This window comes from Myotis daubentonii, chromosome 8 (assembly GCF_963259705.1).
Source record: "Myotis daubentonii chromosome 8, mMyoDau2.1, whole genome shotgun sequence".
NCBI classification, from domain to species: Eukaryota; Metazoa; Chordata; class Mammalia; order Chiroptera; family Vespertilionidae; genus Myotis; species Myotis daubentonii.
The window spans coordinates 26,158,156-26,170,682 of NC_081847.1; the positions used below are offsets into that span (position 1 = coordinate 26,158,156).

The 12,527-nt window shown below is 45.2% G+C and overlaps 1 protein-coding gene across 1 annotated transcript in view; it reads left to right on the plus strand.

Annotated features, from left to right (window-relative positions):
- PAK5 (p21 (RAC1) activated kinase 5) overlaps positions 1 to 12,527 on the plus strand; it is a 248,355-nt gene that overhangs the window by 152,815 nt on the left and 83,013 nt on the right. The window contains exon 3 of the mRNA XM_059705572.1: positions 11,706 to 11,920. Coding sequence (XP_059561555.1) covers positions 11,717 to 11,920 — 204 coding nt within the window. The 5' untranslated portion in view covers positions 11,706 to 11,716. The remainder of the gene's footprint in view (positions 1 to 11,705; positions 11,921 to 12,527) is intronic.

The following is a 12,527-nucleotide window of genomic DNA, read 5'->3' on the forward strand; positions in this document are numbered from 1 at the left end:
CCCTCCAGATGTCTGTGTCCTAATTACTAAAGTCTGTGAATATGTTAGGTGACATTGCAAAGGGGGATTAGGATTGCAGGAGGATTTCTGGTGCTAATAAACTGACTTTGCGATAGGGAAATTACACAAATTGGGCACAGTGTACTCACAAATGTCCTGAAAAGTAGATGAGCCAAGCAGAAGAGGAAGGTTAGGCAGAGCTGTGTATACGGAACCATAGTGATACTGGCTTTGAAAGTGGAGGAAGGGTCCAAAGCCAAGGAATGCAGGTGGCCTCTAGAAACTGGAAAAGGTGAGGATTGGGTTCTCCCTTAGAGCCTCTGGGGAGCTATGCTGATGACTTGATATTCACCCAGTGAGAGCCATGACAGACTTCTGAACTTTAGAATGTATAATAATAAAAGGGAAATATGGTAATTAGACCACACAGCCGAATGACCTTCTGGAGGTCCAGACGTCCTTCCTGGCAAAGCTGGGGCCCCAGGGAAACCAGCCCAGGGTCTGGGTGCCTGCCAGCGAATGGAGGAGGGAAGCCCGGCTCCTGGGTGCCAGAGGGAAGCTGGTGCTGGCAGCCAGGGTAAGGAAGGTCTATTCTTGCACGAATTTTCATGCATAGGGCCTCTAGTTGTACTGTAATAAATTATGTTGTCTACACAGCTACATTTGTTGTAATTTGTTACAGCAGCAGTAGGAAACTAATACAGTGGGAATTCTGACAGATATATAGATGTAGTGGACATCTGGGGAGCAGAATGGACAGGAATTGGCAGTGATTGGATGTGCAGAATCATAGAGAAGGTGAAGTCAAAGTGGAGTCCCAGAATTGGCTTCAGCAATTTGATGCAACATGGCCTTTACAGTAAGATTGAGGTATCTAGAGAAAGAACAGGTGGAACAAGTAGGAAGATCATGATTCAATTTTTGCAGATGCTGAGTTTCAAAAGTGGAAAGAATCCAAGAGGAGACCAATCTGAAGCTCAGGAGAGGAGTCTGGGCGGTATCTCCATATCTGGGTCATTGGCATGAGGAGGAACTAAACTTGTGCTATAGGATAAGGCCTGGTGAAGTAGGACCCTTTGTAACATTTAACACATTTTTATTCAATTGTTTTTTAAATTTATTTTTATTCTTGAGAGTATTATAGATGCCTCCTATTTCCCCATCTTAACCCTCCTTCAACCATCTCCCACCCCATCCCAGATCTTCACCACACTATTGTCTGTGTCCATGGGCTATGCTAATCTATACTAATAAAGAGCTAATATGCTAATGGTCGGGACGCTGTAACAGGTAACGACCAGACCCTTTAGCATATTAGTTGGGGTGTTGCTCTGGAGATGGGGCGTAAGCGGGGAGGCGCCCGGAGGAGGCGGGACCATCCCGTGCTGGGGAGGCAGGGGTGAGAGCCCATAGCACCTCCCTCACCAGTCCTTCGCCACCTACTGCTGCCCACCTGCCAGGGGAAGGAGCACAGTGCAGCAGGCGGGAGGCTTCCACTCTCTCCTCTGGCGCCATGATGGGGCACAGCTGCTGCATTGTTCTAGAGACAAGGCGGAAGTGTGGAGGCATCTGGAGAAGGCAGGACCCGCCTGAGGCAACTCGAGGGACTGAGGGCAGGGCTTCAAGCAGCCAGAGAAGGCCAGAGGGTTTGGGTACTGGGCCAGGCACGCTGGAGCTCTGCATGGACAGGTTTGGGTGTCAAGGCAGAGCTGCAAGTGGGTGGGCGGTGCTGCGTGATTTCATGCACTGGGCTCCTAGTGTGCATAAAGCAGCGATGAGAAGGAACTAGCAGATAGTGAGATCCAGCCAACTAAATGGGAAGTGTCTGAGAGATTCACACACTAGAGGACAGATAAGAAGAAAGGAGTCAGAAGCCCTGGCCGAGTAGCTCAGTTGGTTGGAGTTCTGTTCCCATACACCAAGGTTGTGGGTTGGACCCCCAGTCAGGACACATACAAGAAACAACCAATGAATGCATAAATATGTAAAACAACAAATAATCTCTCTTCTCTCTCTCTCTCTCTCTCTCTCTCTCTCTCTCTCTCTCTCTCTCTCTCCCCCCTCCTTCCCTTCCTCTTTCTCTCTAAAACCAATAAATGAACATTAAAAAAAAAAGAAGCAATGAAGCAAGGAGTCAAGTTTGAAGGCTGAGTTCAAATCCAAAGGATAGAAATCAGAAGCCAGAGACAAATACAAGTAGGAGAAAGGGGCTCTATCTGTTGAGAAGACAGGTGCAGCTGGATCACAAGTGTGTGCCATACAAATGGGGACCAGGTACAAGAGTGACCTTTACTGGCCCATCATGCTTTGAAGCAGGTTTTCTGGAGTGGGAAGCACCTGGTTCGAACCAGTGACTAACCCTTGGGTAATGTTCAGGGGCCATAAAGGGAAACCAGGTCATTTACATCTTTTTGGATATGATGACATTATTTTTCTTAGAAAACAACTTTATTTTTAGGTTATATTATGAACCGATCTGAAGTGTTTAATGCTTTCCTCTGAATCCCAAATGTGTGATGTATCCTGTATAATAAAGAGGTAATATGCAAATCGACTGTCATGCCCTTGCACAAAATAGCCACCCTCATGTGGTCACAAGATGACTGCCACAAGATGGCCAGCAGGGGAGGGCAGTTGTGGGCAATCAGGCTATCAGGGGAAGGCAGTTGGGGAGGACCAGGCTTGCAGGGGAGGGCAGTTAGGGGTGACCAGGCCAGCAGGGGAGCAGTTAGGTGTCAATCAGGTTGGCAGGGGAGTGGTTGGGGGGTGATCAGGCCGACAGGCAGAAGCAGTTAGGGGCAATCAGGCAGGTAGGCAGGCGAGAGGTTGGGAGCCAGCAGTCCCGGATTGTGAGAGGGATGTTCGACTGCTGGTTTAGGGATCGGCCTAAACCGGCAGTTGGACATCCCCTGAGGGTTCCCAGATTAGAGAGGGTGCAGGCTGGGCTGAGGCACACCCCCAAACCCCCAGTGCATGAATTTTGTGCACCAAGCCTCTAGTATTATATATTACCTAAAAGCAACATAACTAAAAGCCTGGTGAATGTTTTTTTCCTGATTCTGAGACTATGATAGATGTATATTCGAGCAATGACATCTCAACAAGGAGGCAGTGTGGTTGGTGCCATCCCCACTGCAGTACAGTTCCTCAGAGTCATCTTTCTTCTACCAATGACAGGCCGATCATTAAACCTAAATTATCTGAACACAAGAAGGTATTTCAGAAGTACTTAAATATCCATTATTACATTTACCACATCCTTCGAAATAGATCTGAGGGTAAGAAAAAGAAAAATCTCCTCATGGGGGAGTCAGTGAGAAAAGAATCACTCCTGAGGTGTACATTAAAGGCACCATTTTTAATTCTGTGCTCATATTCTAAGAAGCCAGCTGTCCAGCTAGCTGAAAACTTTACTAGTCTAGTAATTGCATCTAGACTATAGAAGTAATTATAAGGCTTGCAAGTGTACCCCTAAGTTGTTGTCAGTGCCAAAGCTTAGACCAACATTGCTTTGAAGGTGAGAGGGAATATGAACAAAAGGATTGTCTACTAGACTAGCTCCAGCTCTGTTCATCTGGTCTCTGCCCCATCCCACCCTAAACATGGCCCCTCTCTGCCAAATATTTCCTCCCATGCACTCAAAGCTCCTGAAGTATGTCAACCTAAGAAACATCTAAACCTGTAGATAATTTTTATGAGTTTATTTGAGCCAAATTGATGGCATTCTTTGGGTAGCAAGATCTCAAATGCTCTGGAGAGTAACTGTATGCAGTTTCTTTTATGCAACTGAAATTAAAGAGGTGACATAAGGAAGATTACATGAAGGTGGGAGAAAGCAAGGCAGGATAGAACTACAGGTTAATTAAGATTATAGACTCTCTTGCCCTGGCTGGTTTGGCTCAGTGGATAGAGTGTCAGACTGCAGACTGAAGGGTTCCATATTTGATTGTGGTCAAGGGCATGTGCCTTGGTTGCAGGCTCCTCCCCAGTCCAGGCCCTGGTTGGAGGCAACCAATTGATGTGTTTCTCTCACATTAATTTTCTCTCTGTCTCTCACTCTCTCTTCCACTCTCTCTAAAAATCAATAGAAAAATATCCTCGGGTGAGGATTAAAAAAAAAAAAGATTATAAACTCTTTTGAGGTTGTCCATTTTGGGAGGGATCTGAAAAGAGACATTTTCAAAGATGTGTTAACCTAGAAGCACAGAAACAATGTATACAATTTACTTGAGGCAAAGATAAGCCCTTAATAAAGAAGTTATGCCTGGGGCATGGCTGCCACATAATGGCCTGCCCAGTTGGGAATTTATTATTAGATCACCCCAGGAGGTTACTTTCCAGAGAAACCCTTTTATACCCATGATTATATCCTTATCCTTATTAGTAATATTATAGACTATGCTCAACATAAAATTCACCATTTAACCATTTTTAAGTGTGCAGTTCAATGGCATTAAGTATACATACATTGTTGTGCAACCATCACCACCATCCATCATCAGAACCTTTTCATTTTCCCAAACTGAAACTCATTGAACAGTAAGTCCCCACTTCCCCCTCCTCCCAGCCCCTGGCAATACCATTCTCCTTTCTGTCTCTATGACTCAGGTGAATTACGCCACTCCATGAATTTGACTACTTTAGATACTTCATATAAGTAGAATCATACAATATTTGTCCCTTTGTGTCTGATTATTTTACTTAGCATAGTATCTTAAAGAATCATCTATGTTGTAGCGTGTGTCCCAGATATTTTTTGATAATTTAGGTTCCATGGTGTAATGGTTAGCACTCTGGACTCTGATAATTTCGAGTACACTGGAAAGCTAGTACCTTTGAATTTATTTAATGTAGCCCAAAATCCATTCAAAATCCCTGATGAGCATGCCAACATTTGGAAAAGTACAGATATTTCCCATCAGTGTATCACTGTTCTTACTGAATATTCCAACACTATAAATTAATAAGGAATGCCAGAAGTTTTAAAAATATGTAGTTACCAGGCATCCTATGTAATAAAAGCGAAACATGGTAATTAGGGTACGACCGCTACCCTTCCCATTGGCTAATCAGGGCAATATGCAAATTAACTGCCAGCCAAGATGGCGACCGGCAGCCAGGCAGCTTAAAGCGAACATGAGGATTGCTTGCTTCAGTGACAGAGGACTCCAACGTTCCCCGCCTGCCGCTGCAGGCCTCTGAGCTGCAACTCTAAGCAACTATGTTACAAATATAGAAGCTAAACAAAACCCCAGAAACCTGCTTTAGTCCTCCGGGCTTCAGCCAGCAGGATTGCAACATTGTTTCAAATACAGAAGGTAAACAAAGGCCAGAAACCTGCTTTCAGCAGTGGAGGCCTAAGAGCTGGAGCCAAGCCTCAAAGCTAAAGCTGGCTCAGAATAAAAAAGAAAAAAAAGAAAAAAAGGAGCGGTTGGGAGCTTCAGTCACCTGCCAGCCTGAAAGCAGCCCTCAGCCCCTCACCCAGACTGGCCAGGCACCCCAGTGGGGACCCCCACCCTGAAGGGTGTGTGACCAGCTGCAAACAGCCATCATCCCCTCATCCAGGCTGGCCAGGCACCCCAGTGGGGACCCCCACCCTGATCCAGGGCACCCTTCAGGGCAAACCAGCCGGCCCCCATCCATGCACCAGGCCTCTATCCTATATAGTAAAAGGGTAATATGCCTCTCAGCACCGGGATCAGCGGAGCCGAGAGGCCTCCCGGCACCGAGATCAGTGTGACAGGGGGCAGTGCCCAAACCCCCTGATTGCCCTGCGGCTCTGTGTGTGACAGGGGGTGGGGCCACAACCCCCCTATCCACCCTGCTCTGTTCATGACAGGGGAAGGAGCCCCAACCCCCTGATCAGCCCTGCTCTGTGCCTGATGGGGGGGAGCTCCCCAACCCCCTGATTGCCCTACGGCTCTGTGTGTGACAGGGGGCAGCACCCCGACCCCCTGATCGGCCCTGCTCTGTGTGTGACGGGGTAGAGCCATAACCTCCCCATTGGCCCTGCCCTGAGTGTGAGAGTGGAGGCGCCCCAACCCCCTGATTGGCCCTGCTCTGTGGGTGATAGAGGGTGGCGCCCCAACCCCCACCCCACGGCCCTGTTCTGTGTGTGATGGGGTAGAGCCATAACCTCCCCATCGGCCCTGTCCTGAGTGTGACAGTTGTGGCGCCCCAACCCCCTGATAGGACCTACTCTGTGCGTGACAGGGGGGAGCTCCCCAACCCCCTGATTGGCCCTGCTCTGTGTGTGACAGGGAGTGGCACCGCAACCTCCTCATCGACCCTGCCTTGAGTGTGACAGGGGGCAGTGCCCCAACCCCCCAATTGGCCCTACCCTGAGCGTGACTGAGGGTGGCATTGCACCCTCCCAATCTGCCCTGCTTTGTGCATGACAGGGGGTGGTGCCCCAACTCCCCAATCAGCCCTGCTCTGAGCCTGACCAGGGGCTGCACCTAGGGATTGGGCCTGCCCTCTGCCACCCGGGAGCAGGCTTAAGCCAGCAGGTTGTTATCTCCTGAGGGGTCCCAGACTGCAAGAGGTCACAGGCCGGGCTGAGGTACCCCCCCTCCCCCCCGAGTGCACAAATTTTTGTGCACCAGGCCTCTAGTATATATATAAGAAGGTAGCCTTTGAGCAAGAAAGTTGAAAATGGAATTCAGAGTCCTGAAATTGACTTCTTGAGGAGAAAAAAAAAAATGCTAGTGGCTATTTTCCAGGCCAGTGAGCATGTTACAGTCAGGAGGAGTTTTAATATCTACCTGCAAACCACTTCATTTTCTGTGTAAACATGAAGAACGTTCTTATCAGTTCTTCCCCTACATGCTTGGGATGGTGCATATTATGTGTCAGCTTGACTGGCTAAGGGAATCCCAGATAGCTGCTAAACATTATTTCTGGGTGTGTCTGTGAGGATGTTTCTAGAAGAGACTGGCATTTGATTTGGTGAACTGAATAAAGCAGATGACCCTCCCCATCATGGGTGGGCACCCTCCGATTCCTTGGGGGCCCAAATAGAACAAAAAGAGAAAGGAAAGATGAATTTGCTCTCTCCCTGCTTGAACTGAGACATCCGTCCTCTGCCCTTGGACTTTGATGCTCCTGGTTCTCATGTTTTCAGACTCAGAACCGAACTGACACCATTACCCCTGATTCTCAGACCTATGGTCTCGGCTGAATAATCCACTAGCTTTTCTGGTTCTCCAGATGGTAGATGGCAGATCATGGGACATCTTGGCCAACATAACCACATTAGCCAATTCCTATACTAAGTCCTGTTGGCTGTGTTTCTTGGGAGAACCCTGACTTATACAATGCTTATCCCATAAGCTGAGGACCTATGGTAGGAGACATTCTAGAGAGTTGAGAAATAGGGGACATTTGTTTATGTCTTACCTGTCATATGCAGTTCCTTTCCATGCCTCCATCTGCTCATCCAATTACAAATCCCTTTCAGTGGATTTAGCTACCACAGAATTAGGTAAGTTTGCAAACACTCAAAACCTATAGCAAGTAATGTATAATAGAACAAGGGTGAAAAGGGTACAGGATTAGAAATCTACCCATTATTCTAATGAACCTTAAGGAACATTCAGACTCTCAACTGCCACTTCTCACCAAAATGGGCTAGTGCCATTTGGAAGCTGCAATCGTCATCTGAACATCAATCTATTGGGTGGATTTTTAGTTTTATTTGAAAATATTAGTATTCTGATGTATGTTAATTTTAACAAGTGCTTTGCTTTCAATTGATTTGAAAATATTGTAGGACATAAAATACCACAGATGGTTTACAAAACAAGTGTAAGAAATCTTGTGGTTCCCTGACCTGCCCCGTGATAACTCCAAGTTCTGCTTTCCAGAAGCCACCATATGTTTTTTCAGTTTTTTTACATATGGGCCCAAGTATATGTACACAGCTATATAAAATTTAGGACTCTCCACCCTTTTATTTTCTGCTGCAATAGATAGAATTTAGCTTTATTATGTTATCTGTCCACTTTCTCTATTTTTTCAATATAATTCTTTTGGCTATTTTTGGTTATAGCAGTAAATGGTCCTTATGTTTTATGATTTTTGTCACTGCTTACTGATGAGCCAAGAATTATATTATGATTATGTTGTCTTTCTATTCCAGTTTTTGGTTTTCTCAAAGTTTGTCTTTCTCTTTTTGTTGTAATGGGCTTCTTTAGAATAATCTTCTTTTTTTTTTTTAAGAGCTTACATCTTGCAAGGTGACATTCGTTTTGTTGTTCATCTTCAAATTTCCTGCTGCTTTGTGATATCACACAGGCTCTAGAAGCCCCCTACCCATCCACCCAACCAGCCTACCTGTACATCCCAGGCTGGTTCCAAGTACACGATTATTGATTTTGCCTAAAATTCACTGGAAGTGAATGTAATCTCATACTGATGATGAAATTTAACAGTCATACCAGCCCTTAAGAATCAAGTCTGGAGTTAGGTGAAATTCATTGGGGGTAGTCTAGGGAGGCGGGATAAAGAAAAGCAGGGAAATCTCTGAGATTGGATAGGGAGTAAAGCTGGTAGGCACATAACTCTTCTACATTGGTGGGTACACGATAGTTAACAACTAGCATTTACAGCACATAGAGATGGTTTGCAGAGAACAAGATAACAATGAGGGGTTCTGTGCTCTGGTGGGAGATTCTGCCCCAGGAGGCTGACTTCCAAAGGTATGTTATTTTAGATGCAATATGACAATAGGCTCAGTTAAGTAGAGATCAACCTTTGTCAAGGAAAGTACTGGCCTAGGACGTGACTACCCACCATGACTCGCTTTTAGTTAGGAAGTTTTCATTTCAGACCATGTGGTTAATTTAGGTCTCTGAGTGTGTAAGGCTGCCATGCAGGCCTGCCCTGAGCTTGTCGGGGTTAGTATGTGGCACCTTTTCCATCCACGCTATCAAATGGTTCTGGAGGGTCTGCTGGAACTCAGGAGTGGGATGAGGTATTCCATGCCCTGGGTTTGCATGGATACTAAACAGAAAGGGTCTTCTGTTCTGTGTTACAGGTTCTCCTCTAGCCTTCCCTGCTCAGTGACAGAGGTCTACTGAGTCTCAGAAAAAAACGGTCAGCATGTCCAGAGAGACACGACAGGAGCCAAGAACCTCCAGAACCTCACAGTTCCCTTGTTAGAGCCAACCTGTATTTCTAGGGGAGCAGGGTTTTCTAGGAAGGGCAGGGTGTGTCCAGTAGAGAAGGCAGATGCAGGGCAGCAACACGTCGCCCAGTGATGAAGAGCAGGTACTTGGAGGTTCTGAGTGTCCGGCTTTGCCAGTGTCTAACCCGGGCTCTGAGCTTCTGTAAAATGGAGATATGATAGTAACACCTCTTGTGCAGAAAAGAGTTGACACAGCCAGCCCAGGACTGCTAGCTAAGAAACACCTATTTGCTTGGTGGGCCCTTGGCTGGCATCGGGGAATTTGGGGTTAGGAGGGGAGGGCTCCCATCATTCCCCGATAAGAATGGCTCACTGAGGCTGAACAGTTTCTGCAGACTGTACAGTTTCTGCTGAACCCCTGCTTTCCTTCTGGAGTCTGAAGTTTTGGCACAGACCAGGCAGACGGTGCCTATGTGACACGTCCCCAGTTAAGTCCTCAGCACCTAGCCCAGTGATGGCGAACCTATGACACGCGTGTCAGAGGTGACACGCGAACTCATTTTTTTGGTTGATTTTTCTTTGTTAAATGGCATTTAAATATATAAAATAAATATCAAAAATATAAGTCTTTGTTTTACTATGGTTTCAAGTATCAAAAAATTTCTATGTGACATGGCACCAGAGTTAAGTTAGGGTTTTTCAAAATGCTGACACGCCGAGCTCAAAAGATTCGCCATCACGGACCTAGCCTCTATGAGCTTCCCTGGCAGACCTCATTCCAAATTTGCTGTCACCGTTCAGGGCTGGAGGCATTAGTCCTGTCCCGTGTGAGTCCACGGGAGAGGACCCTTTCGAACTGTGCCTGCCTCCCTCCAGACTCGTCCCACACACCCTTTCCCATCACTGGTTTTGCTCTGTGTCCTTTCACTGAAATAAATCACAACCATGAACATGACCATATGCTGGGTCCTGTGAGTTCTCTGAGCAAATGAAACCTGGGTGGTGTTGGGGACCCCAAATAAAGGGCTGTGGTGAATTTTCAGTGAGGTCATACACACTGGACATTTCGCACCATGAAGTGAGGTCATACACACTGAACATTTCACACCATGAAGTGAGGTCATACACACTGAACATTTCGCACCATGCCAGGGACAGGCAGAGTCACATCAGAGAGAAGGAAGCATCCCCCAAGCAGGTCTTCACTGCCCTACCATGTATCCCTCTGTCCTACGGAGCTAAAAAGCACCAGGACTTTGTCCACCTTTTCCCTGAATGCGGGGTCCTCACTGCTCTCAGAGTAATGGCCATCCCTGGGGGTTGCCACTACAGCGTGGAGAGACAGGATTGTTGCTGTAGGAGTTGGAACTGTTGTATATTTTTCTTTTCACTTGCTTCCTCTATAACTCTTTAACTCAAACTTATTGGACTATTGAACGGTATTTGTTAGCATTTAGGTTACAGGTGGATAGTATCACAGATGCAACATAGGTAAATTAATTCAGCTGTGGGTTTCCTCACTACAAGTGTCTTATTGAAAAACAAGAACAGTATTAATTCATTATTATTTTCTTTTTTATACTCTCACTTGAATGGCATAGCAACCACTGGGAAATTCATAATCAGGAAGGGATAGTAAGGCATTTCTGTTCTGGTTCTAAAAACACTTGGCTGAGCATTTTCAGTGCTTGCTCAGGTATGAATGCATGCAAAAGAACTCTTCTAAAATGATTTTTCTAAATTGTTGTTTTAAAAAAGATGGTCATAAAGTTTACTTAAATGTCAAGTGGACTCAGCCAACACATGACCAAATTATATTTTCCAATGTATTTTTATTTTCACTAAATACACGGAGAGATGGTATACAGAGCCACTTACTTATTTGGTATAATTTTCTGGCCACTAAAAACATTGCAGGCCCTCAACCACCATGACAGGAGTGTCATAGCCAAGACTCTTCTGAGGTAACAGGATTGTATAACAGCTAATATAGCTACTGATTGTACATTGTTACTTGAGACTGTGAAGCAGCAAAAACAAAGAGAAAAATGGGAAAATAACCAGGTTTTTGCATTCCTCTGACAGTTAGCTTTTTTCCATGCAACAATTTACTCCAAAGTATAATGACCTAAAGCAAAGCCATTTATTTGTGCCCTGATTCTGTAGGTCAGTACTTTGAGTCCAGCTCGTCTGGGTGGTTCTTCTGCTGGTTTGCGTGGGCTACTAGTGGCCAGCTGCTGCCCCCCGGGCTGGTGGCTGCTGGCCTGACAGGTGCCTGGGCCACATGGTCTGTCATCTCCCACAGGATGACCTGTCTCTCATGCTGGCAATGGTTCCCAGAGCAGCAGGAGGGAAAGCCCCCATGTGCAAGCACGTTTCATCCTAGTGTCACTGTGGTTTCAGTTGTCCCATGGGCTACAGCAAGTTACATACCCTGAAGACCCAACTTTCATTATTTTGTAGCTGGTATATAGAGGAACTACTGAAAAGATGTAACTCTGGACAAGTGAATCATTTCCCTGTGGTCTTCTGCTGGCAACAGATAAACAGCTGCCTCTTTTCTGTTTGCCTTCCTCAGGTCTTTGCATCATGTTTGGAAAGAAAAAGAAAAAGATTGAAATATCTGGTCCGTCCAACTTTGAACACAGGGTTCACACAGGGTTTGACCCACAGGAACAGAAATTCACCGGCCTGCCGCAGCAGTGGCATAGTCTGTTGGCAGACACGGCCAACAGGCCGAAGCCCATGGTGGACCCGTCATGCATCACACCCATCCAGCTGGCTCCCATGAAGGTATGATGAGGATTTGGCTTTAAGTTGACTTAAGAAGCAGGTTGTCACTTGATGAAGCGTCTCATCTTTAAAGGCAAAGTATAAGATGCCTACGTAGTGTATTTGTTTTTAAATATCCACAGATTAGCCATAATCATTTTTCAATGATTATAATGCTCACCACTTACTGTAAATTGCAGCACATGCAAAGGATCCTCAGCTTTTACATGTGAGATTTTTTTTTTAAATCAGACACATAAAATACAATCACAATATCGGAAATGTTTATTGCACTTAAGTGATGTTTGCTAATCTTTATACTGAAGAATATTACCCACCCCTTCTGGTAAATATTGGCAATAACTTTTGATTAAACATTATATTAGACAATCTTTTGTTGTTTTGCATTTGCCCTCCAAATGTTTGAATTCTTATATAAAATTTAGTATTAACATATTTTAAAATAAATAATTTTATACATATGCATATATACACACATGCATAGATATACACATATACAAGTTTTATATATGTAATCATATATATTTACATATGTATGCATACATATATGTTCAAATTTGTTGCTATACTTTAAGAAATAGCTATTTTAAATAAAAGTGAATCATTT